General features: G+C 42.0%; 1 protein-coding gene across 16 annotated transcripts in view; it reads right to left on the bottom strand.

Moving 5' to 3' along the window:
- The window catches only part of sec16a (SEC16 homolog A, endoplasmic reticulum export factor), a 73,637-nt gene that overhangs the window by 31,412 nt on the left and 15,345 nt on the right, over positions 1-26,880 (bottom strand). For all 16 annotated transcript variants that reach the window (XM_036977742.2, XM_090235082.1, XM_090235086.1 and 13 more), the window contains 8 exons: positions 20,140-20,276; positions 19,741-19,829; positions 6,981-7,152; positions 6,199-6,397; positions 5,844-6,027; positions 5,427-5,569; positions 4,276-4,337; positions 3,855-3,993 (listed from right to left, as the gene is read on the bottom strand). In XM_036977742.2, the coding sequence (XP_036833637.2) occupies positions 3,855-3,993; positions 4,276-4,337; positions 5,427-5,569; positions 5,844-6,027; positions 6,199-6,397; positions 6,981-7,152; positions 19,741-19,829; positions 20,140-20,276 (1,125 nt within the window). The remainder of the gene's footprint in view (positions 1-3,854; positions 3,994-4,275; positions 4,338-5,426; positions 5,570-5,843; positions 6,028-6,198; positions 6,398-6,980; positions 7,153-19,740; positions 19,830-20,139; positions 20,277-26,880) is intronic.

The raw sequence follows: 26,880 nt of genomic DNA, 5'->3' as shown, positions 1-26,880 counted from the left end.
CCCTAAAGTAAATCACCCAGCCCCACCCCAAGCACACATCAAAATCCACAAAGAAATGGTTAATTGACCACAAAATCAACATATTGCAATGGTCAGCTCATTCTCCGGACTTGAAGCCCATTGAAAACCTGTGGATTGAATTAAAGAGGGTAGTCCATAAGCGCAAATAAAGAATATCAACAGTCTGGAAAGATTTCTGTATGGAGGAATGGTCTAAGATCCCTCCCAATATGTTCTCCAATCTCATAAAACATTTTTAAAAAAGGCTCAGTGCCATTATCCTCACAAGGACAGGGTGTAGGAGTCTTAAAAGAAAGGGTACCAATCATTTTGACCACTATCTTTGAGAGAAAAAAAAAGATTACTTGTTAAACATGTCTTTCTCTGAGCATTTGTATAAAATAACAAACTACCAATTTTTTGGGGCATACAAAATAGCTCAGTATTTGTATTATACAGTTTTTTTTGCTCATATTTTTTCAAAATGGTGCAAATAATTTCAGTCATGACTGTGCAAACCAAGACATACCGTCAGTCACACACTATCCCCACTGCTTGATAGACTAGACCTCAAGAGAAGTAGACTTTTGCAATAGACACACTCATGCCCTCATAAAGAACCATACTGACACACACACACACAGTAACCACACAAAAACACCAAAGAGTATGTGGTCTTCACAATCGTCTGATGTCTATGTCTGATGCAACGGTCTGTGTTTGATTTGATTTATTAGGATCCCAATTAGAGACAGCTTGTCTTACTGGGGTCTGACACACAACAAAAATACATTACAGACCAGACTTTACAATTGACATTCATTTAAAAACATTAACATGCAGTGTGTGTGTATGTGTGCATCAATCAGTTACACATACAGTGCCATCGGAAAGTATTCAGACCCCTTGACTTACTCCACATTGTCACAGCAGCAGTATTCTAAAATGTATTAAATTCCCCCCAATCTACAGACAATACCCCATGACAAAGCAATTTATTTATTTATATATATAAGATTTCAGACCCTTTACTCAGCACTTTTGGCAGCGATTACAGCCTTGAGTTCTTTTTTGGCTTATTTCACCTTTATTTGACCAGGTTGGCTAGTTGAGAACAAGTTCTCATTTACAACTGCGACCTGGCCAAGATAAAGCAAAGCAGTGCGACACAAACAACAACACAGAGATACACATGGAATAAAAAGTCTATATACAGTGTGCGCAAATGGCATGACAAGGTAAGGCAATAAATAGGCCATAGTAGCAAAGTAATTACAATTTAGCAGATTAACACTGGAGTGATAGATGAGCAGATGATGATGAGCAGATGGTGTGTAAAAAGTGATACTGGTGTGCAAAAGAGCAGTAGGTAGGTAGATTGGGTAGGCTATTTACAGATGGACTATGTACAGCTGCAGCGAATGGTTAGCTGCTCAGATAGCGGATGTTTAAAGTTAGTGAGGGAAATGTAAGTCTCCAGCTTGAGTCCTCTTGGGTATGACACTACAAGCTTGGCACACCTGTATTTGGGGAGTTTCTCCCATTCTTCACTGCAGATCCTCTGGGGAGAGTCACGACACAGCTATTTTCAGGTCTCTCCAGAGATGTTCGTTCAGGCTCTGGCTGGGCCACTCAAGAACAGTCAGACACTTGTTCCGAAGCCACTCCTGCATTGTCTTGGCTGTGTGATTAGGGTCGTTGTCCTGCTGGAAGGTGTCCTGAGGTCCTGAGTGTTATGGAGCAGGTTTTCATCAAGGATCTCTGTACTTTGCTACGTTCATCTTTCCCTCGATTCTGGCTAGTCTCCCAATCCCTGCCGCTGAAAATCAAGTCTCCCAGTCTCCCATTTCTAAAAACCTGTTTTCGCTTTGTCATTATGGGGTATTATGTGTAGATTGATGAGGAAAACATTTTATATAATCAATTTTAAAATAAGGCAGTAACATAACAAAATGTGAATACTTTCTGAATGAACTGTACACACAACAAGTATGTCTGATGCAACGGTCTATAACAGGGGTATTTAAATTCGACCCTGAAGTGTCTAGTGTACTAGAGGTCGACCGATTATGATTTTTCAATGCCGATAATTGGAGGCCCCAAAAAGCCGATACCGATTAAAAATCGGCCGATTTTTAAACATTTTTTATTTGTAATAATGACAATTACAACAATACTGAATTAACACTTATTTTAACTTAATATAAAACATCAATAAAATCAATTTAGCCTCAAATAAATAATGAAACATGTTCAATTTGGTTTAAATAATGCAAAAACAAAGTGTTGGAGAAGAAAGTAATATGTGGCATGTAAAAATGTGTGCCATGTAAAAAAGCTAACGTTTAAGTTCCTGGCTCAGAACATGAGAACAGTTGGTGATTCCTTTCACATGAGACTTCAATATTCCAAGGTAAGAGGTTTTAGGTTGTACTATTTCTCTCTATACCATTTGTATTTCATATACCTTTGACTATTGGATGTTCTTATAGGCACTTTAGTATTACCAGTGTAACAGTATAGTTTCTGTCCCTCTCCTCGCCCCTACCTGGGCTCGAACCAGGAACACATCGACAACAGCCACACTCGAAGCATCGTTACCCATCGCTCCACAAAAGCCGCGGCCCTTGCAGCGCAAGGGGAATAACTACTCCAAATCTAAAAGCAAGTGACGTTTGAAACAGTATTAGCGCACACCACCCAGCTAACTAGCTAGCCATTTCACATTGGTTACACCAGCCATTAGGCTGATAGGCTTGAAGTCATAAACAGCGCTGTGCTTGCGAAGAGCTGCAGGCAAAACACACAAAAGTGCTGTTTGAATGAATGATTACGGGCCTGCTACTGCTCAGTCAGACTGCTCTATAAAATCAAACTTAATTATAACATAATAACACACAGAAATACGAGCCTTTGGTCATTAATATGATTGAATCCGGAAACTATCATTTCGAAAACAAATGTTTATTATTTCAGTGAAATACGGAACCGTTCGGTATTTTATCTAACGGGTGGCATCCCTAAGTCTAAATATTTTTGTTACATTGCATAATCTTTAATGTATGTCATAATTACGTAAAATTCTGGCAAATTAGCCAGGCAGCCCAAACTGTTGCATATACCCTGACTGTGTGCAATGAACGCAAGAGAAATGACACAATTTCACCTGGTTAGCCTGCTAAACTGCTAAACTGGATTAGTAGTTATAACTAGTGATTATGATTGATTGTTTTTTTATAAGATAAGTTTAATGCTAGCTAGCAATTTACCTTGGCTTCTACTGCATTTGCGTAATAGGCAGGCTACTCGTGGAGTGCAATGGTTAGAGCGTTGGACTAGTTAGCTGTGCGGTTGCAAGATTGGAACCCCTGAGCTGACAAGGTGAAAATCTGCCGTTTTGCCCCTGAACAATTCAGTTAACCCACAGTTCCTAGGCAGTCATTGAAAAAAAGAATTTGACATGCCTAGTTAATTAAAAGGTATAAAAAATAAAATAAAATAAAAATTTAAATTAAAAAAAATAATCGGAAATCGGCGCCCAAAAATACCGATTGTTATGAAAACTTGAAATCAGCCCTAATTAAATCGGCCATTCCGATTAATCGGTCGACCTCTATAGTGTACTGCTGGTTTTCTGTTTTGCCTGAAATAGCACCCACTTGGTGTCCCAGGTCTAAATCAGTCATTTATTAGAAAGGAAGAATGAAAAAGCAGTGAAATTGGCTTCAAGGTCCAAATTTGAATTTTGAGGGGTCTACACCACGTCTATATTTTTATTGTCTTTTAATGCATCTGTGATACAGACAATGAAACTTTTATAATATAAGAGTCCCACCTCCGACCACCAGTCTTACCCCGTTCTGCCTACACAGCAGCACGATGAAGTCCCAGAGGAGGGCAGCCGAGTCCTTGTCCAGGAGGTCGTTGTTGCGGGCACACTCCAGGCCTTTGTTCTGGGAGAACTTTATCACGTCAACCTTGTGAGTCTCCTCCCTTTGAAAAGGAACACACAGCTTGTTTGAGGGAACTAGTTAGAGAAAGTCAAAGCACAGAATTGCTAATTTTTATCACAGAATTTGGGATACAAGGGGATTTGTCGATCAATCCTTCTGCATAGTCCGCCTGCAATGTAGTCAATCTCACACAGACAGACAAGCAGGTAGAACACGTAGCTAAGCAGTTGGGTATGAAAATAGCTAGGATGTAGCCTAATCTTTATCTCATTCTAGAGACTAGGCTTCAGGGGTTAAGGTTAAAAGTTCAAAACGCTCTTACTTCAAAAGCGGTCCGGGGAAGGAGCGCAGCTCGGATTGGTCTGGTGTGTCCTGCAGCATCGTCTGTAGGAAAACCATTGATGCTCAAGAAATACACTTCAAAAGGCCATTTAATGGTCATAATTTCACAATCTATTCAAATTGTGTTTTTTCCTATGGTGGATAATAAAACAATGACTTTGTTTAGCATTTCTATTGCCTAATTTATAAAAGCCTAGTTTATTAGCTACGCAAAATGGGTGTCACAAATATACACACAAGTATGAAGGTCAAAATCTGTAACATGATGCAACTACGAAAGAAAGCAATTTTGCTTAGGGTACTTACGTTGGGTATAAAATATGCTTTATACAGAAACCAGCTGTGGTAAACCCTTCATGTATGTTTAGTTCTGTATCGGTCTGATGATACATGAGCTGCAAGTGAACTGCCATCTCCTCTAGTGATTGCCAATCTCAATCCATTCGCTTCCTACACCCATGTGCTAAAATGCTGATCATACCGCACACCTTCTCACAATCAATGACAGACCCCTAGTTAAGGATGTCTTAGACTAGATAACTCATTAGAAGCATCAACACCACTGAAGCAGACGGTGAAACACCAGGTTCATGTTCAGCACCTAGCTGACGTAAAGTAAGTAAGAGCCCATAGCGCAACTACCTACTATACCAGAAGTATTAAAATCGGACCCTGACGGATCCCGAGTACTGCTGTTTTTCTGTTTTACCTGATAATTAATAGCACCCACTTGGTGTCCCAGGTCTAAAGTCCCTGATTAGAGGGGAAGAATGAAAATAAGCAGTGGAACTGGCTTCAAGTTCCAGATTTGAATTTGCCTAAACTGTAACATTCTTCTCAGCAAAATTATGCTATATTGGAGATATCAACCTCATTATGGCCAACACACTTCACAAGCTGCTTGGTGGACATCCCATCACCTCCTTGTGTATTTAAAGGTTGACATCACATGGATATTACCATGGGATATTATTGACACAAAGCCACACCGTACAGGTATTTGTTTGAATCCCAATCAACCACAGTATAGATTGATTATTTCCAGTGCTCTTTAAATCACTATCGGTGACAACTGAATTCAGGCATTAGCCGATTGGAAGACTGGGTCGTGAGTTGGGTTCTCAGGGTTACCTCCATGTTGTGGATCTCCACTAGAGCAGGCTGGCCGGCCGAGGGGAGGTTGGGCAGGACCTGGATCAGCTGACCACCTGGCCCGAAGCGGGCACAGCGGTGGGATACCGAGTACTTCTCTGGAGTAACGGGACGAGGAGGAGCTGAGGGGGGAGAGGGAGAACTTTAAACAATCCAAAATCTGAACAGACTGAAAATTCTGTCCCAATGTCCACAACTCATGACAGTGACCAGCACAATCGATACAAATCAAAGGGAAAAAGGCTACAAGCCATTTCAAGAATCAGATAAGGTCAGCAATCAGGAAAATCCCCAGATCAGTCAGAATCACTCATGGGACTCAACACCTTCTGGTTCATTCTTCTATTCTGCAAACCAGAAATGACAAATGAATGTTGCCAGTAACAATGTTCTTACGCTGCTCAGCGACGACCCAGGTGCTGTTGTCTGCCTGGTAGCCCGAGGTGTAAGGGTACTGGCTGAAGCTCTGTCCGGGATCCATCTGTTCTGGGTATTGTCCATAGGAGTAGTCCACAGGCAGGGTAGAAACAGTGGGGTCGTAAACTGCTGTCAGGTCAGGCTGGGACCTGTACACCTCGCTCTACAGGGCAGAGGGGGGGTACATAAGTTAATATTTTGGAGGGTTTGAAGAAACTACAACACACAAGTGATTCACACACTGACGTGATGATCCATACTAATAACCAATAAAAAAGTACCAGCACTGGAAGGAAATTACGACAGTCTTTCGCAAATCCATATAGACACACACCTGTTGTGAGCGAGAGCTAAAGCTGCTGCGTCGGCTGCGATGGCTTTGGGAGCTGTGTAGACTGTGGGCCGACTGTTCGCTGTGGACGCTCCGTCGGTCAAAATCGTCCTTGTACTGGTCCCTCTGCCGCCGGTAGTCATCGTCAAAACTGGCATCGTAACCAGGATAATAGCGCCACTTGTCGTCATAGCCCTGTGGCCTACACACAGAAACTCCATTAGAACTGGATTTGGCCATGTTAGGCGGCACAACACTGACATCAAACTGGGGGGTGATTACTAACACAAATTGGAATGCAGAACAATCATTTCAGGGCTTGTCTCTCATTAAAGGGGTAGTTTACCCCAAAAATTAGGTGATGGCAGTGACTGTCAACAAACCTAATCCATGGATTGCACCATGTCCTTGTCCATAAATTGCTTACAAGGCAAAGAAACAAATACGTAATTTTGTAATTCGGGTGAACCATCCCTTCAACATAAATATATGATATGCATCAACGTCAAGCTCCTGTAGTGTGTGATGGATGCTACAAGTTGGTTGTAGATGAGGCGAGTTTATCAAAATACAAAATGTAAACCACTATGACTGAGTATCTGGAAGTGCTAAAGAAGCCATAGTCTGGTTTAGTGGTAGCACTCCTAACTCTGGACCACACATTGCCCCTTGTGGCATGTGTTCAAACCCTGCACCTTCATTCTGTATTCCTCTACCCAACTGTCTTTCCCTATCATTAGTGACATATCTCAATGAAAAACAATCAAGGCTGTATAAGCGAATACCTGGTGGTAGCGGCAGGGTACTGCTGGGAGGGCTGCTGGTTGTAGTAGGCTGCCTCCCTGCCCCGGTAGGCCTCAGGGTTGTAGTTGTACCAATAGTTCTGGTCGTAGTAGTCTCTGTAGCGGGGGTCATAAGTGCCTGCTGAAGCATTGTAGCCCTCCCACCTGCTCCGGTCTGAACAAACACAGACAGGGGAGACCATCAGGACTATGTCAATGTTAACACTACATTAGAGTTATTATATCATTGTTGTTGCAATTAATCCTTATGTTTACGGTATTTATATTGTCAATTCTGTATGTACACTTTTTATGTTGACTTTGTGTCTGTATTCTGTTTGTACATTGTCTATTGCTGGCAGCACCTATCATCTAAGCGCCCAATTCAGACTTAAGAAATGTACGCCTTTCCTATGCACTTCTCCGCAGTTGGTATTCAGGTGCATAACGGGCTTTGCAGGCATGGTTCCCTAGTGTGTGCTAAATACATTTAATTAAACCGCTAAAAACCCTGCCACTTTCTCATGGAGTTTTCATTGAATAGGGTTTTCCGTCCGTTTATTTAAAGCCATCCCTTTACATTTGGTGTACCTTTAACTAGAATTTTCAACAGACTCACTAGAATATGAAGAGAATGGTTAGGGATCAATGAAAGAAAGTGATGCAAACACACACATTTTCTCCTTTTCAGCACCAGCTAGTACATTTTAAAATACTCTGATCATGTATATTATTTAGTATTAGGAAAGTATTGATGCAAAGAAAAAAACGTTTGGTTTATTTGTGCATAAAAAAAAAAAAGATTCATCCTGAAAGTTGCCATATTGAAATTGTTCAATCTATGAAATAGGTTTTAAAAGTATAAAATAGGGGTTGAACTGTAGTCCTATAAATGGAATTGTGATGACAACGGTCCAGTTGTCGTGAACCATGCGCCAGGCTTACAACTGCTACATATGGTCTGCGTTCCATAATGATTCAAATAGGTTACATGTCCCGAAATTATTGCACAACTTGTAAAGGCCTACGTTAGCCTAATATGATCCACTTTTGCTAGCAATCCTCAGGAAGAACCACACAAACGTGACAGAGGAAAGAAAGGTAAACTAACAATGTGATGTGATGCAATGATACAAAATGCAAGGGAACTAACTCTAAAAACAGTGACAGTTATACACTACCGTTAAAAAGTTTGTGGTCACTTAGCACTTGTTATTGAAAGAAAAATATATTTTTTTTACCACTAAAATAACACCAAATTCTACAGTCAAGACATTGTTAATGTTGTAAATGACTATTGTAGCTGAAAAACAGCAGATTCTTTATGGAATATTTACATAGGTGAACATAGGCCCATTACCAGCAACCATCACTCCTGTGTTCCAATGGCACGTTGTGTTAGCTAGTCCAAGTTTATAATTTTAATAGGCTAATTGATCATTAGAAAACCATTTTACAATTATGTTAGTACAAAAAACTGTTGAAATGATTTAAGCAATAAAATTGTCCTTCTTTAGACTAGTCGAGTATCTGGAGCAACAGCATTTGTGGGTTCGATTACAGGCTCAAAATGGACAGAAACAAAAGGACATTCTTCTGAAACTCGTCAGTCTATTCTTGTTCTGAGAAATGAAGGCTATGCCATGCAAGAAATTGCAAAAAAACTGAAGATCTTGAACAACGCTGTGTACTACTCCCTTTAAAGAACAGCACAAACTGGCTCTTACCAGAATAGAAAGAGGAGTGGGAGGCCCCGGTGCACAACTGAGCAAGAGGACAAGTACATTAGAGTGTCTAGTTTGAGAATCAGACGCCTCACAAGTCCTCACAAAACACCAGTCTCAACGTCAACAGTGAAGAGGCGACTCCGGGATGCTGGCCTTCTAGGCAGAGTTACAAAGAAAAAGCCATATCACAGGCTGCCAATAAAAATAAAATATTAAGATGGGCAAAAGAACAGACACTGGACAGAGGAAGATTGGAAAAAAGTGTTACGGGCAGACGATTATACGTTTGAGGTGTTGGGATCACAAAGAAGAACATTCATGAGCTGCAGAAAAAATTAAGATGCTGGAGGAGTGCTTGACTCCATTGGTGGAGGCAATGTGATGATCTGGGGGTAATGTGATGATCTGGGGGTGCTTTGGTGGTGGTAAAGTGGGAGATTTCTACAGGGTAAAAGGGATCTTGAAGGAAGGAAGGCTATCACTCCATTTTGCAACGCCATGCAATACCCTGTGGACGGCGCTTAAATTGAGTCAATTTCCTCCTACAAGAGGACAATGACCCAAAGCACAGCTCCAAACTATGCAAGAACTATTTAGGGAAGAAGCAGTCCGCTGGTATTCTGTCTATAATGGAGTGGCCAGCACAGTCACCAGATCTCAACCCTATTGAGCTGTTGTGGGAGCAGCTTGACCGTATGGTACGTAAGAAGAGCCCATCAAGCCAATCAACTTGTGGGAGGTGCTTCAGGAAGCATGGGGTGAAATCTCTTCAGATTACCTCAAAAAATGGACAACTAGAATGCCAAAGGTCTGCGAGGCTATAATTGCTGAAAATTGAGGATTCTTTGATGAAAGTTTGAAGGACACAATTATTATTTCAATTAAAAGTAATTAGTTATTTATAACCTTGTCAACATCTTGACTATATTTCCTATTCATTTTGCAACTAATTTCATGTATGTTTTCATGGAAAACAAGGACATTTTTAAGTGACCCTTTTGAACGGTAGTGTAAATGTATGTGGGTATAACTGACGGTGGCTAATATTTAACACAATACAAATTTGAAAATAAACTTTTAAAAAACAGTGGAAAGTCTAGGCATTTAATTAAAACATTCTAGAAATCATAAATCAACTCGGTAGGTTTGGTGCTATACTGTCATTTGCACATGACTACAGAAGCCTACAGTCTGGGTCTCCACATTTCATCCCAAGTTACAGTGAGCACCATAATTCATTGGACAGTGACCATTTTTTTGTGTTATTTTGGTTCTGTACTCTAGCACTTTGAGTTTGAAAGGATACAATGAAAATGAGGGTGAAGTTTAGAAATAACATCGACATCACCAGATGCTGGGTATCTTCCCTGGTGATGCTCTGCCAGGCCTGTGCTGCAGCAATCTTCAGTTCCTGCTTGTTTTGGGGACTTACTGCCTTCAGTCTCCTCTTCAGAATGTAAAATGCATGTTCAATTGGATTCAGATCCAGTGATTGACTCAGCCAGTCAAGGATTTTCCACTTTTTGGCCATCAAAAACCCCTTTGTTGCTCTAGCAGTATGTTTAGGGTCATTGTCTTGTTGCATGATGAAGTGCCATCCAATGAGTTGAGGCATTTGGTTTGTCCGAGCAGATAAAATATTTCTGTAAACTTCAGAATTCATTGTTCTACTTCTGTCTGCAGTCACATCATCAATGAAGACAAGTGAGCCTGTCCACTGGCAGCAACAGGCCCAAGCCATAACACCCCCTCCCCCATGTTTCACAGATGAGGTGGTATGCTTCGCAAGGCTGCGGGGACAAGACGGTATCCCGAACCGCATCCTCAGAACGTGTGCAGACCACCTGGCTGGAGTATTCAATCTCTCCGTATACCAGTCTGATGTCCACCATTGTTTGTATACACAAGAAAGCAAAAGTAACTTAAATAAATGACTATCGCCCCGTAGCACTCACTTCTGTCATCATGAAGTGCTTTGAGAGGCTAGTTAAGGATCATTTCACCTCTACCTTACCCTCTAGACCCACTTCATTTTGCTTACAGCCCCAATAGATCCACAGACGATGCCATCGCACTGCACACGGCCCTAGCCCATCTGGACAAATCAAATCAAACTTTATTTGTCACACGCGCCAAATACAAAAAGTGTAGACCTTACCGCAAAATGCTTACCTACAAGCCCTTAACCAACAGTGCAGTAAATAGTCCAGTGGCCAATTTATTAATTGTTTACCAGTCTTATGGATTGGGGCTAAAAGCTGTTAACCTGTTTGGGCTAGGGGGCAGCATTTTCACTTCTGGTTGAAAATCGTGCCCAGAGTAAACTACCTCCTACTCAGTCCCAGATGCTAATATATGCATATTATACGTAGTTTTGGATAGAAAACACTCTGAAGTTTCTAAAACTGTTTGAATGATGTCTGAGTATAACATAACTCATATGGCAGGCAAAAACCTGAGAAAAAAATCCATCCAGGAAGTGGGAAATCTGAGGTTTGTAGTTTTTCAAGTTTTTCAGTTTTTCAGCCCCTATTGAAGATAGTGGGATATTGGTCATGTTGCACTTCCTAAGGCATCCACTAGATGTCAACAGTCTTTAGAACATTGTTTCAGGCTTCTCCTGTGAAGGGGTGCTGAATGAGAGGGGAATTAGTCAGAGGTCTGGCAGAGAGCCACGGGCTTGTGACACGCGGTCATGAGAAAGTTACCTCTCGTTCCATTGCTTTTCTACAGACAAAGGAATTCTCCGTTTGGGACATTATTGAAGATTTATGATAAAAACATCATAAAGATTGATTTTATACATCGTTTGATATGTTTCTACGACCAGCAACTTTTTGGGATTTTCGTCCGACCTTTGCGCTGGACTTGCCCGTGCCTCGTGAGTTTCGATTTGTTTACGAAACGCGCTAACAGAAGGTGTTTAGACAAATTATTAACTTTATCGAACAAATCAAAACATTTATTGTGGAACTGGGATTCCTGGGAGTGCATTCTGATGAAGATCATCAAAGGTAAGTGAATATTTATAATGCTATTTCTGACTGATGTTGACTACACAACATGGCAGATATTTCTTTGGCTGCTTTGGGCTCTGACCGCCGTACTCAGATTATTGCATGGTATGCTTTTTCCGTAAAGTTTTTTTGAAATCTGACACAGCGGTTGATTTAAGGAGAAGTTTATCTAAAGTTCCACGTATAATAGTTGTATCTATTATCAATATTTATTATGCGTATTTCTGTGAATTGATGTGGCTCTCTGCAAAATCACAGCATGTTCTGGAACTACTGAACATACCACGTCAATGTAAAAGGAGATTTTTGGATATAAATATTCACTTCATCGAACAAAACATACATGTTTTGTGTAACATGAAGTCCTATGAGTGTCATCTGATGAAGATCATCAAAAGTTAGTGATTAATTTAATCTATATTTCTGCTTTTTGTGACAACTCTTTTTGGCTGGAAAAATGGCTGTGTTTTTCTGTGACTTGGTGGTGACCGAACAATCGTTTGTGGAGCTTTCGCTGTAAAGCCTTTTGAAATCATACACTGTGGCTAGATTAAAGATAATTTTATCTTTAAAATGGTGCCTAATAGTTGTATGTTTGAGAAATGTATTTATGAGATTTCTTGTTTGAATTTGGCACCCTGTAATTTCACTGGCTGTTGGCGAGGGGTTCCCCGTTCCCAGGCAGGTTAAGGATCCTTTTGGGCCTAGACTTGGCACTCCGATACTGCTTGCCGTGCGGTAGCAGAGAAAATGGGTGCCCGGAGTCTGACAATTTTATGGGCTTTCCTCTGACACCATCTATTATGTAGGTCCTGGATGGCAGGAAGCTTGGCCCCAGCGATGTATGGGCCGTATGCACTACCCTCTGTAGCGCCTTGTGGTTGGAGGCCGAGCAGTTGCCATTCCAGGCAGTGATGCAACCTGTCAGGATGCTCTCGATCGTGCAGCTGTAGAACTTTGAGGACCTGAAGACCCATGCCAAATCTTTTTGGGTAGGTTGTCGTGTCCTCTTCACGACTTGTCTTGGTGTGTTTGGACCATGATAGTTTGTTGGTGATGTGGACACCAAGGAACTTGAAACTCTTGACCCGCTCAACTACAGCCCAGCCAATGTTAATGAGGGCATGTTCGGCCCGCCTTCTCTTGTAGTCCACGACCAGCTCCTTTGTCTTGCTCACGTCGAGGGAGAGGTTGTAGTCCTGGCACCACACTGCCAGGTCTTAGACCTCCTCCCTATAGGCTGTCTCATCATTTTCTGTGATAAGGCCTACCACTGTTGTGTTGTCAGCAAACTTAATGGTGTTGGAGTAAGTAAGCATTTCACTGACGTCTATACCTGTTGTACTAGGCGCACGTGACAAATAAACTTTGATTTGATTCGTGCTTGGCCACGCAGTAGTGGGTGAATAGGGAGTACAGGAGAGGACTAAGTACACACCCGAGGGGCCCCAGTGTCAGGATCAGCGTGGCAGACGTGTTGTTGCCTACCCTTACCACCTGGGGGCGGCCCGTCAAGAAGTCCAGGATCCATTTGCAGAGGCTGGTGTTCAGTCCCAGTGTCCTTAGCTTAGTGATGAGCTTCGTTGGCACTATGATGTTGAACACTGAGCTGTAGTCAAGGAACAGCATTCTCACATAGGTGTTCCTTTTGTCCAGGTGGGAAAGGGCAGTGTGGAGTGCGACTGAGATTGTGTCATCTGTGGATCTGTTGCGGTGGGATGCGAATTGGATTGGCCCTAGTGTATCCCGGAGGATACTGTTGATGTGAGCCATGACCAGCCTTTCAAAGCACTTCATGGCTACCGACGTGAGTGCTACGGGGCGGTAAGAGAGGTGAGGGCCCTGGGAATGTGGTACCAGGAAAATAACCTCTCACTCAATGTCGACAAAACAAAAAGGAGCTGATCGTGGACTTCAGGAAACAGCAGAAGTAAGCACGCCCCTATCCACATCCACAGTGAAGCAGGTGGAAAGACTCAAGTTCCTCCGCATACACATCACTGCCGATCTGAAATGGTCCACCCACACAGACAGCGTGGTGAAGGCGCAACTGTGCCTCTTCAACCTCAGGAGGCTGAAGAAATTTGGCTTGGCACATAAGACCCTCAAACTTTTACAGGTGAATACATCCTGTCGGGCTGTATCACCGACTGGTACGGCAACTGCACAGCCCGCAACCGCAAACCTCCCCAGAGGGTGGTGCGGTCTACCCAACGCATCATCGGGGGAAAACTACCTGCCCTCCAGTACACCTACAGCACCTGATGTCACAGGAAGGTCAAAAAGATCATCAAGTGCAAAACCACCCAAGCCACTGCCTGTTCACCCCGCTATCATCCAGGGGTAGGTACAGGTGCTTCAAAGCTGGGACCAAGAGACTGAAAAACATCTTTCTCAAGGCCATCAGACTTAAATAGCCATCACTAGGCAACGTCCACCCAGTTACGTAACCCTGCACCTTAGAGCCTGCTGCCACATATACATACTTGAAATCACTGGCCATTTCAATAATGGTAGACTAGAAGGGCAGGTAACAACACATCCGCCACGCTCATCCTCAACATAGGGGCCCCTCAGGGTTGCGTGCTCAGACCCCTCCTGTTCTCTGTTCACTCATAACTGTACGGCCAGGTACGACTCCAACACCAGTGGTAGGCCTGATCACGACAACAGTGAGACAACCTATAGGGAGGTTGTCAGAGACCTGACCGTGTGGTGCCAGGACAACAACCTCTCCCTCAACGGGATCAAGACAAAGGAGATGATCGTGGACTAAAGGAAAAGGAGGACTGAGCACACCCCCATTCTCATCGACAAGCTGTAGTGCAGCAGGTTGAGAGCTTCAAGTTCCTTGGCATCCACATCACCAAACAAACAAACAACGGTCAAAGCACACCAGTCGTGAAAGATGGCATGACAAAACCTATTCCCCCTCAGGAGACCTAGATTTAGCATGGGTCCTCAGATCCTCGAAAGGTTCTACAGCTGCACCATCGAGAGCATCCTGACAGGTTGCATCACTGCCTGGTATGGCAACTGCTTGGCCTCCGACCGCAAGGCACTACAGAGTAGAGGTCAACCGATTCATTGGAATGGCCGATTAATTAGAGCCGATTTCAAGTTCATAACCATCGGTAATCTGCATTTTTGGACGCCAATTATGGCCGATTCCATTGCAAATCCACGAGGAAACTGCAGGCCGAACACATGTTACGCGAGTGCAGCAAGTAGCCAAGGTAAGTTGCTAACTAGCATTAAACTTATCTTATATTTAAAAAAACATCAAAACATGATCACTAGTTAACTACACATGGTTGATGACATTAGTAGTTTAACTAGCTTGTCCTGCGTTGCATATAATCAATGCGGTGCCTATTCATTTATCATTGAATCACAGCCGACTTCGCCAAACGGGTGATTATTTAACAAAAGCGCATCTTGCGTCAGGGTATATGGACATATGGGTATCTGGACCCCTACAAATCAGCCGGGCTAGACAATCTGGATCCTTTCTTTCTAAAATTATCTGCCAAAATTGTTGCCACCCCTATTACTAGCCTGTTCAACCTCTCTTTCGTGTCGTCTGAGATTCCCAAAGATTGGAAAGCAGCTGCGGTCATCCCCCTCTTCAAAGGGGGTGACACTCTTGACCAAACTGCTACAGACCTATATCTATCCTACCATGCCTTTCTAAGGTCTTCGAAAGCCAAGTCAACAAACAGATTACCGACCATTTCGAATCTCACCATACCTTCTCTGCTATGCAATCTGGTTTCTGAGCTGGTCATGGGTGCACCTCAGCCACGCTCAAGGTCCTAAATGATATCTTAACCGCCATCGATAAGAAACATTACTGTGCAGCCGTATTCATTGATCTGGCCAAGGCTTTCGACTCTGTCAATCACCACATCCTCATCGGCAGACTCGGCAGCCTTGGTTTCTCAAATGATTGCCTCGCCTGGTTCACCAACTACTTCTCTGATAGAGTTCAGTGTGTCAAATCGGAGGGTCTGCTGTCCGGACCTCTGGCAGTCTCTATGGGGGTGCCACAGGGTTCAATTCTTGGACCGACTCTCTTCTCTGTATACATCAATGAGGTCGCTCTTGCTGCTGGTGAGTCTCTGATCCACCTCTACACAGACGACACCATTCTGTATACTTCTGGCCCTTCTTTGGACACTGTGTTAACAACCCTCCAGGCAAGCTTCAATGCCATACAACTCTCCTTCCGTGGCCTCCAATTGCTCTTAAATACAAGTAAAACTAAATGCATGCTCTTCAACCGATCGCTACCTGTACCAACCCGCCTGTCCAACATTACTACTCTGGACGGCTCTGACTTAGAATACGTGGACAACTACAAATACTTAGGTGTCTGGTTAGACTGTAAACTCTCCTTCCAGACCCATATCAAACATCTCCAATCCAAAGTTAAATCTAGAATTGGCTTCCTATTTCGCAACAAAGCATCCTTCACTCATGCTGCCAAACATACCCTTGTAAAACTGACCATCCTACCAATCCTCGACTTTGGCGATGTCATTTACAAAATAGCCTCCAATACCCTACTCAACAAATTGGATGCAGTCTATCACAGTGCAATCCGTTTTGTCACCAAAGCCCCATATACTACCCACCATTGCAACCTGTACGCTCTCGTTGGCTGGCCCTCACTTCATACTCGTCGCCAAACCCACTGGCTCCATGTCATCTACAAGACCCTGCTAGGTAAAGTCCCCCCTTATCTCAGCTCGCTGGTCACCATTGCATCTCCCACCTGTAGCACACGCTCCAGCAGGTATATCTCTCTAGTCACCCCCAGGACCAATTCTTTCTTTGGCCGCCTCTCCTTCCAGTTCTCTGCTGCCAATGACTGGAACGAACTACAAAAATCTCTGAAACTTGAAACACTTATCTCCCTCACTAGCTTTAAGCACCAACTGTCAGAGCAGCTCACAGATTACTGCACCTGTACATAGCCCACCTATAATTTAGCCCAAACTACTACCTCTTTCCCTACTGTATTTAATTTATTTATTTATTTTGCTCCTTTGCACCCCCATTATTTTTATTTCTACTTTGCACATTCTCCCATTGCAAATCTACCATTCCAGTGTTTTACTTGCTATATTGTATTTACTTTGCCACCATGGCCTTTTTCCCCTTTACCTCCCTTATCTCACCTCATTTGCTCACATCGTATATAGACTTGTTTATACTGTATTGTTGACTGTATGTTTGTTTTACTCCATGTGTAACTCTGTGTCGTTGTATGTGTCGAGCTGCTTTGCTTTATCTTGGCCAGGTCGCAATTGTAAATGAGAACTTGTTCTCAACTTGCCTACCTGGTTAAATAAAGGTGAAATAAAAATAAATAAATAAATATATAAATATGCAACAGTTTGGGCCGCCTGGCTCATTGCGAACTGTGTGAAGACCATTTCTTCCTTAACAAAGACCGTAATTAATTTGCCAGAATTTTATATAATTATGACATAACATTGAAGGTTGTGCAATGTAACAGCAATATTTAGACTTAGGGTTGCCACCCGTTAGATAAAATACGGAACGGTTCCGTATTTCACTGAAAGAATAAACGTGTTGTTTTCGAAATGAGTTTCCGTATTTGACCATGTTAAATGACCAAAGGCTCATATGTGTGTATTATATTATAATTAAGTCTATGATTTAATATAGCAGTCTGACTGAGTGGTGATTGGCAGTAGCAGGCTCATAAGCATTCATTCAAACAGAACTTCCTGCGTTTGCCAGAAGCTCTTTGCAATGCTTGACGCACAGCGCTGTTTAGGACTTCAAGCCTATCAACTCCTGAGATTAGGCTGGCAATACTCTAGTGCCTAAAAGAACATCCAATAGTGAAAGATATATGAAATACAAATGGCATAGAGAAAAATAGTCCCATAATAACGACAACCTAAAACTTCTTAACTGGGAAAATTGAAGACTCATGTTAAAAGGAACCACCAGCTTTCATATGTTCTCATGTTCTGAGCAAGGAACTCAAACGTTAGCTTTTTTACATGGCACATATTGCACTTTTACTTTCTTCTCCAACACTTGGTTTTCGCATTATTTAAACCAAATTGAACATGTTTCATTATTTATATGTGACTAAATTGATTTTACTTATGTATTATATTAAGTTAGTGTTAATTCAGTATTGTTGTAATTGTCATCATTACAAATATAAATATATGTTTAGCAGACGTGGCGAAATGCTTGTGTTTCTCAAATATAAATATTTTAAAAAACGGCAGATTAATCGGTATCGGCTTTTTTTGGTACTCCAATAAAATCGGTATCAAAAAGAATAATAAATCGGTCGACCTCTACTACAGAGGGTAGTGCGTACGGCCCCAGTACATCACCGGGGCCAAGCTTCCTTCCATCCAGGACCTCTATACCAGGCAGTGTCAGAGGAAGACCCTAAAATGTTTTACTTTAATAATGTTCACATATTTTTGCTTTACTTATCTCACAAGTATGTGATATTAGGATGAGCAATGTTGGAGTGGCATAGACAGTAGTCTATGCCACTCCAACATTGCTCATCCTAATATTTATATATTCCTTAATTCCATTCTTTTAGTTTTAGGTTGTGTGTATTGTTGTGAATTGTTGGAGCTAGAAAAACAAGCATTTCACCACATCCACAATAACATCTGCTAAACATGTATGTGACAAATCAAATTTGACCAAGACCCGATGGTCAATCTGACAGAACTCCAGAGTTCATCAGAGGAGATGGGAGAACCTTCAAGGACAACCATCTCTGCAGCACTCCACCAATCAGGCCTTGATGATAGAGTGGTCAGACGGAAGCCACTCCTCAGAAAAAGGCACATGACAGCCTGCTCGGAGTTTGCCAAAAGGCCATGAGAAACAAGATTCTCTGGTCTAATGAAACCAAGATTGAACTCCTTGGCCTGAATGCCAAGCGCCACGTCTGGAGGAAACCTGGCACCATCTCTACGGTTAAGTATGGTGGTAGAGGCATTATGCTGTGGGGATTTTTTCAGCTGCAGACTGGCAGACTAGTCCTGAGCTCTAAAGCGCTAAGGACCTCAGACTGGGGCAAAGGTTCACCTTCCAACAGTACAACAACCCTAAGCACACAGCCAAGACAACGGAGGAATGGTTTCGGGAGTCTCTGAATGTCCTTGAGTGGCCCAGGCAGAGCCCGAACTTCAAACATCTCTGGAGACCTGAAAATAGCTGTGCAGCGACGCTCCCCCTCCAACCTGACAGAGCTTGAGAAGAATGGGAGAAACGCCCCCAATACAGGTGTGCCAAGCTTGTAGCGTCATACCGAAGAAGACTCAAGGCTCTAATCGCTGCAAAAGGTGCTTCAACAAAGTACTGAGTAAAGGGTCTGAATACATATGTAAATGTAATATTTCAGTGCCTCCCAAGTGATCTAAGGCACTGCATCACAGTGCTAGCTGGCTTGTGTTCCGGAGGACGCACAGCTCTCGACCGTCAGCCTCTCCCGAGTCCGTATGGCAGTGGCAGCGATGACACAAGGCTGTAACTACCAATTGGATACCACGAAATTGGGGGGGAAAAGTAATTGAAAAAAATATATATTAAAGCTTCTTTAAAAATAAACAAAAAATTTGCAAAAAACAACCTGTTTTTGCTTCGTCATAATGGGGTGTGTGTCGATTGATGAGGGGGAAAAAAACAATTTAATACATTTTAGAATAAGAATGTAACGTATCAAAATGTGGAAAAAGTCAAGAGGTTAAAATACTTTCCGAATGCACTGTAGGTCCATGCCCTGACAAATTGAGGCTGTTCTGAGGGCAACAGGATGGGGTGGAACTCAATATTACAAAGGTGTTTTTAATGTTTTGTACACTCAGTGTAAGTTAGGAATAACCAAATGTAAATTTCTATGTATAGTAATAATTGTAGGTTTTGTAAGTTTTACCTAACTTTCTACCATAGTTATCGCAATGTAACTAAGCCATTGGTGGTTGGTACTGTTCCTCTTACCTCCGTACTGGTTTTTGTAATACTCTGCATAGTAGTCATCATAAGCACTTCGGTTAGCTCTCTGATATTCTTCAGGGGGGAAACCTTGCCTGGGATATTCAGAAAACAGGGAGGATTGAGTGTCCAAAAGCTCACGGAGGGGTGGTCAAAAAGGTCAGACGATAGGTTCTTCAACTAACTGACAGTTACAGGTGGTACTTACCTAAACGTTAGGCCCTAAAGCAACTACACACACAAAGGCTTTTCCAGTCCCAAACTGTCAATGGAGGTGCGTGGGAATTTTTACCATCCAACCCACCCACGTAAACAGTACAGCTGTAACACGCATGCACACATTTCTCCACAGTTTGCATTGGTAATAGGGTACTGTTACTGGTCAGTGGAGAATTACACTAGTACCTGGAGGAGGGTCTGTCTGAGTACTGGCTGGTTCTGGAGCTGGGTCTCTCTGGCTGGGGCTCTCTGTATGGGGGGTAGGCTGGGTTGGCTCCTTCATATCTGCCATAGCGAGGGTCTGCTATCATGTATGGGTCATCCTGAGGGACAAAAAACATGGTCAAATTGGAATGTGGAAGGACATGCACATGGGAGCATGGCTGTCTTGTTTTACCAAGCACCTGTGTGAGAAATACAGGATCTGAGTACGCTGACGTGACAGTGCCCAGCCCTATCTCAAATTAATTTGAATGTACAGTACCAATCACAAGTTTAGACACACATCCTCATTCCATTTAAAAAAAACTATTTTCTACATTGTAGAATAATAGTGAAGACATCAAAACCTTGAAAACACACATATGGAATCATGTAGTAACAAAAAAAAGTGTTAAACATATCAAAATATATTTTATATTTGAGATTCTTCCAAGTAGCCACCCTTTGCCTTGATGACAGCTTCACACACTCCTGGCATTTTCTCAACCAGCTTCATGAGGTAGTCACCTGGAATGCATTTCAATTAACAAGTGTGCCTTGTTGAAAGTTAGTTTGTGGAATTTCTTTCCTTCTTAATGTGTTTGAGCCAATCAGTTGGTTTGTGACAAGTTAGGGTTGGTATACAAGATAGGGGTGGTACTGTGTACAGAAGATCACCCTATTTGGTAAAAGACCAAGTCCATATTATGACAAGAAAAAGCTCAAATAAGCAAATAGATACTACAGTCAATCATTACCTTAAGACATGAAGGTCAGTCAACACGGAAAATGAATAACTTTGAAAGTTTCTTCAAGTGCAGTCGCAAAAACCATCAAGCGCTACAGTGGTTCCTCCTTTAAAAAGTTGCATCATACTGTGGCACACCTTGAGGGCTGCTGTAGCATTCTGTGGCACGTTTTCTATTTGTCAGCCTTTTTTTCTGTTAATGCAAGTTATTGCTAGTTTGACCACCAGATGACATCTTTGAGAAGCATTTGATAGTCTTCCGTATTGGAATTAACATAGAATTTAAAACCTTTATTGTAATAAAATAGTATATGAGATTGATTAAGAAATTTGTATAACAGGAGGAAGGAGTAGGCTGTCCTTGTAAATAAGAATTTGTTCATAACTGACTTGCCTAGTTAAATAAAGGTTACACTAAGGGCATAACATTTCTGCACCCGAATTTTCTAATTCTTGTCTAACTAATACCCAACCAGAGATTAAGTGAAAATAAAAAATAATTGATTTATCAAGACCAGTCCCCATGCTTGCCTCAGAGCAGTACGAAACGGTGCTAAAAATTGAAGATTTTGCTTCTAACTTCAATATGCTCTATAAATAAATAAGTACTACACCATTTTGAACAGTACATTACTCAACACTAGTGAGACTCCTTTCGCCTTATGGTAGGCCTAACTTATATATAAAAAACAATTACATTTAGAGGATTGGAGGCCTCTAAATAAATATCTAAGGTGGATTTTTCATTAGATATTCTCAGATATTCTCACAGATTCTAAGGGGCTTTTATATCATTCTAAATTAATTAATAGTAAATGGCTTTGTTTAAAAAGTAACAACATTTTGGAGATTTCGTTTTCATTTAACCTAGAGTGAGAAAAAGGCAATTATTGAACATGGGGTGAGACACTCACTAATTTGTAAATAAAGCCCGTCAGTTATTTAGAATTGTTTATTTATGGAGAAACCAAACTTGATTATTTAGCAGATATCACTTGCTTATATTCATGAAGATGATGAGCAATTGGCAAAGGCAATCTGTAATCTGCTGACATCACATCAACATCGCTCTAATTACAGTCAGAAGACAGTTGAAGAAACTTGCGTGGACTTATGGAAAGGCCCTGTAAGAAATGTTTATATATAAATATATACAGTGCCTTGCGAAAGTATTCGGCCCCCTTGAACTTTGCGACCTTTTGCCACATTTCAGGCTTCAAACATAAAGATAAACATAGATAAACATAAAGATATAAAACTGTATTTTTTTGTGAAGAATCAACAACAAGTGGGACACAATCATGAAGTGGAACGACATTTATTTAAACTTTTTTAATAAATCAAAAACTGAAAAATTGGGCGTGCAAAATTATTCAGCCCCTTTACTTTCAGTGCAGCAAACTCTCTCCAGAAGTTCAGTGAGGATCTCTGAATGATCCAATGTTGACCTAAATGACTAATGATGATAAATACAATCCACCTGTGTGTAATCAAGTCTCCGTATAAATGCACCTGCACTGTGATAGTCTCAGAGGTCCGTTAAAAGCGCAGAGAGCATCATGAAGAACAAGGAACACACCAGGCAGGTCCGAGATACTGTTGTGAAGAAGTTTAAAGCCGGTTTGGATACAAAAAGATTTCCCAAGCTTTAAACATCCCAAGGAGCACTGTGCAAGCGATAATATTGAAATGGAAGGAGTATCAGACCACTGCAAATCTACCAAGACCTGGCCGTCCCTCTAAACTTTCAGCTCATACAAGGAGAAGACTGATCAGAGATGCAGCCAAGAGGCCCATGATCACTCTGGATGAACTGCAGAGATCTACAGCTGAGGTGGGAGACTCTGTCCATAGGACAACAATCAGTCGTATATTGCACAAATCTGGCCTTTATGGAAGAGTGGCAAGAAGAAAGCCATTTCTTAAAGATATCCATAAAAAGTTTTGCTTAAAGTTTGCCACAAGCCACCTGGGAGACACACCAAACATGTGGAAGAAGGTGCTCTGGTCAGATGAAACCAAAATTGAACTTTTTGGCAACAATGCAAAACGTTATGTTTGGCGTAAAAGCAACACAGCTGAACACACCATCCCAACTGTCAAACATGGTGGTGGCAGCATCATGGTTTGGGCCTGCTTTTCTTCAGCAGGGACAGGGAAGATGAAATTGATGGGAAGATGGATGGAGCCAAATACAGGACCATTCTGGAAGAAAACCTGATGGAGTCTGCAAAAGACCTGAGACTGGGACGGAGATTTGTCTTCCAACAAGACAATGATCCAAAACATAAAGCAAAATCTACAATGGAATGGTTCAATAATAAACATATCCAGGTGTTAGAATGGCCAAGTCAAAGTCCAGACCTGAATCCAATCGAGAATCTGTGGAAAGAACTGAAAACTGCTGTTCACAAATGCTCTCCATCCAACCTCACTGAGCTCGAGCTGTTTTGCAAGGAGGAATGGGAAAAAATGTCAGTCTCTCGATGTGCAAAACTGATAGAGACATACCCCAAGCGACTTACAGCTGTAATCGCAGCAAAAGGTGGCGCTACAAAGTATTAACTTAAGGGGGCTGAATAATTTTGCACGCCCAATTTTTCAGTTTTTGATTTGTTAAAAAAGTTTGAAATATCCAATAAATGTCGTTCCACTTCATGATTGTGTCCCACTTGTTGTTGATTCTTCACAAAAAAATAGTTTTATATCTTTATGTTTGAAGCCTGAAATGTGGCAAAAGGTCGCAAAGTTCAAGGGGGCCGAATACTTTCGCAAGGCACTGTATATTTTAATTATCAGAACATTAACCATGTGTGTTCGCTTATTTTGTACTGTTCTGTAGTTTTGACCCAATGATTCGTCTGACAAAGGACTTTGCGTCCTGTAGGCCCAGGCATGGATCAAAGCTGGCGAAACATTCAATAATGTTATCTTTACAGATGAATCAACCATGGCCCTTGAGCAATTTGCTCAAAATTGCTACAGAAAAAAAAAGGAAAACGGTCAAGCAAGCCGAGTCCCAAGCATTCGCTCAAATTCCATGGGTGGTGGTCAATTTTCGCCAGGGACCAGGCCCATATTTGATATTTTATGGTAAGTTTGGCTATTTACAAAGCTAAAGGTACAGAAAATATTGTAGCCAACACCTCACGGAATGTGTTGCAAAATAATTCTCTCTTGCCTTCTTTTTCAGGTATCATGGCACGAGATTTCTTTGAGGAAGAAATCAAGAGACATGAGATATGCTAACCCAACATTTCTTTCAAGGTAGGATTATAGCAAGATTATGTTACGTTTAGGCCTATTTACATGTATATTTCTATTATTGTACCTAATTTTCGCTGTTAGGATAAATGTATTTTTCTTTCTTCTCCAAATGCAGACAAAGACCCAAAACATACTGCTGCCCAGGTTTGCATTGCAAATGAGGACATAAACTGGGTCAAGACGCCAGCAGAGTAAGTAGACCTTTATGTAGTAAAATAAAGGTTAAATAAAAATAAATAAGACCTACAACACCTTCGGTAGGCCTACACTATATATAAAAAAATCTAAATCAAATCTAATTTTAGATTAGACATGGTTAGAAGATTTTAATGCGAGTGTAGCGAAATGCTTGTGCTTCTAGTTCCAACCATGCAGCAATAACTAGCAATTTCACTACAACTACCTTATACACACAAGTGTAAAGGAATGAATAAGAATATGTACATATAAATATATGGATGAGCGAGCGATGGCCAAACGACATAGGCAAGATGCAGTAGATGGTATAGAGTACAGTTTATACCCTACTTCACTCATCTTGTATGTAAACATTATATAAAGTGGCATTGTTTAAAGTGACTAGTGATACATTTACATCCAATATTTAATTGTTAAAGTTGTTAGAGATTTGAGTCAGTATGTTAGCAGCAGCCACCCAATGTTAGTGATGGCAGTTTAACAGTCTGAGATAGAAGCTGTTTTTCGGTCTCTCGGTCCCAGCTTTGTTGCACCTGTACTGACCTCACCTTCTGGATGATAGCGTGGTGAACAGGTAGTGGCTCGGGTGGTTGTTGTCCTTGATGATCTTTTTGGCCTTCCTGTGACATCGGGTGGTGTAGGTGTCCTGGAGGGCAGGTATTTTGCCCCCGGTGATGCGTTGTGCAGACCTCACTGCCCACTGGAGAGCCTTATGGTTGTGCAGTTGCCGTACCAGGTGGTGATACAGGATGCCCTCGATTGTGCATCTGTAAAAGTTTGAGTGTTTTTGGTGACAAGCCAAATTTCTTCAGCCTCCTAAGGTTGAAGAGGTGCTGTTGCGCCTTCTTCACCATGCTGTCTGTGTGGGTGGACCATTTCAGTTTGTCCGTGATGTGTACGCCGAGGAACTTAAAACTTCCTTCCCTCTCCACTACTGTCCCATCGATGTGGATGGAGGGGGCGCCCTCTGCTGTTTCCTGAAGTTCACAATCATCTCCTTAGTTTTGTTGACCTTGAGTGTGAGGTTATTTTCCTGACACCACACTCCGAGGGCCCTCACCTCCTCCCTGTAGGCCGTCTCGTCGTTGTTAGTAATCAAGCCTACCACTGTTGTGTTGTTTGCAAACTTGATGATTGAGTTGGAGGCGTGCTTGGCCACGCAGTCATGGGTCATGAGAACGCACCCTTGTGGGGCCCCAGTGTTGAGGATCAGCGGGGTGGAGATGTTGCCTACCCTCACCACCTGGGGGCGTCCCGTCAGAAAGTCCAGGACCCAGTTTCCTCTTGTCCAGATGGGTTAGGGCAGTGTGCAGTGTGATTGCGTCATCTGTGGACCTATTGGGATGGTAAGCAAATTGGAGTGGGTCTAGGGTGTCAGGTAGTGTGGAGGTGAGATGATCCTTGAATAGTCTCTCAAAGCACTTCATGATGACAGAAGTGAGTGCTGCGGGGCGATAGTCATTTAGTTCAGTTACAACTTTGCATTATTGGGAACAGGAACAATGGTGGCCCTCTTGAAGAATGTGGGAACAGCAGACTGGGACAGGGATTGATTGAATATGCCCATAAACACACCAGCCAGCTGATCTGCGCATGCTCTGAGGACGCGGCTCGGGATGCCGTCTGGGCCGGCAGCCTTGCGAGGGTTAACACGTTTAAATGTTTTACTCACGTTGGCTGCGGTGAAGGATAGCCTGCAGGTTTTGGTAGCGGGCCATGTTGGTGGCACTATTGTCCTCAAAGCGAGCAAAGAAGTTGTTAAGTTTGTCTTGCTCCCAGACATCGGGGTCCGCGACGGGTCTGGTTTTCTTTTTGAAGTCTGTGATTGTAGACCCTGCCACATAAAAGTCTTGTGTCTGAGCCGTTGAATTGTGACTCTACTGTCTCTACTGACGGTTAGCTTGTTTGATTGCCTTGGAGGAAATAGCTACACGTAGGTCTCCTGATTTAAACCCGATAGAACTTGTTTGGCATCAACTGAAAACATTCATCCATAACTGTGCCAAGCCGACAGGCAAAGATGAACTAGTCAAGGCCATCAAGATGTTTTGGCTAGAGAAATTGACGATACAACAACGTAACAAATACATTGATAATCTCAGCAAGGTTTTACCTGTGGTCGTGGAGCTGGGTGGAAAAGTGACTAAAATCTAGTTAATATAAACATTCGCATTTGAAAGTCTTTTCTCATAATTGTATTAACAAAAGCATAAAGATGTTTATGAATAAATACTGTACTGCTGTTTTGAGTTAGAAATGTAACACTATAGAGTACATAAGCATCGAAAACATTGCAAGTTGAGGAATTTTCACAACAGTAGCCGGGTCATAGTCTATTGTCCTGCTAATAGAAAACATTTGCATGATGGCTACACCTGCTACAGTTGTGATGTCTTTGTAGAATAATACTAATGTAGAAAATAGTAAAAATATAGAAAAATCCTGGAATGAGTAGGTGTCCAAACTTTTGACTGGTACTTGCTTAATTAATTTGAAACCCTCTGGGTTTCTGT

The sequence above is a fragment of the Oncorhynchus mykiss genome, chromosome 5 (assembly GCF_057628025.1).
Source record: "Oncorhynchus mykiss isolate SJ-2025 chromosome 5, ASM5762802v1, whole genome shotgun sequence".
Classification (NCBI taxonomy): Eukaryota; Metazoa; Chordata; class Actinopteri; order Salmoniformes; family Salmonidae; genus Oncorhynchus; species Oncorhynchus mykiss.
This window is presented reverse-complemented; position numbering and strand designations above follow the sequence as displayed.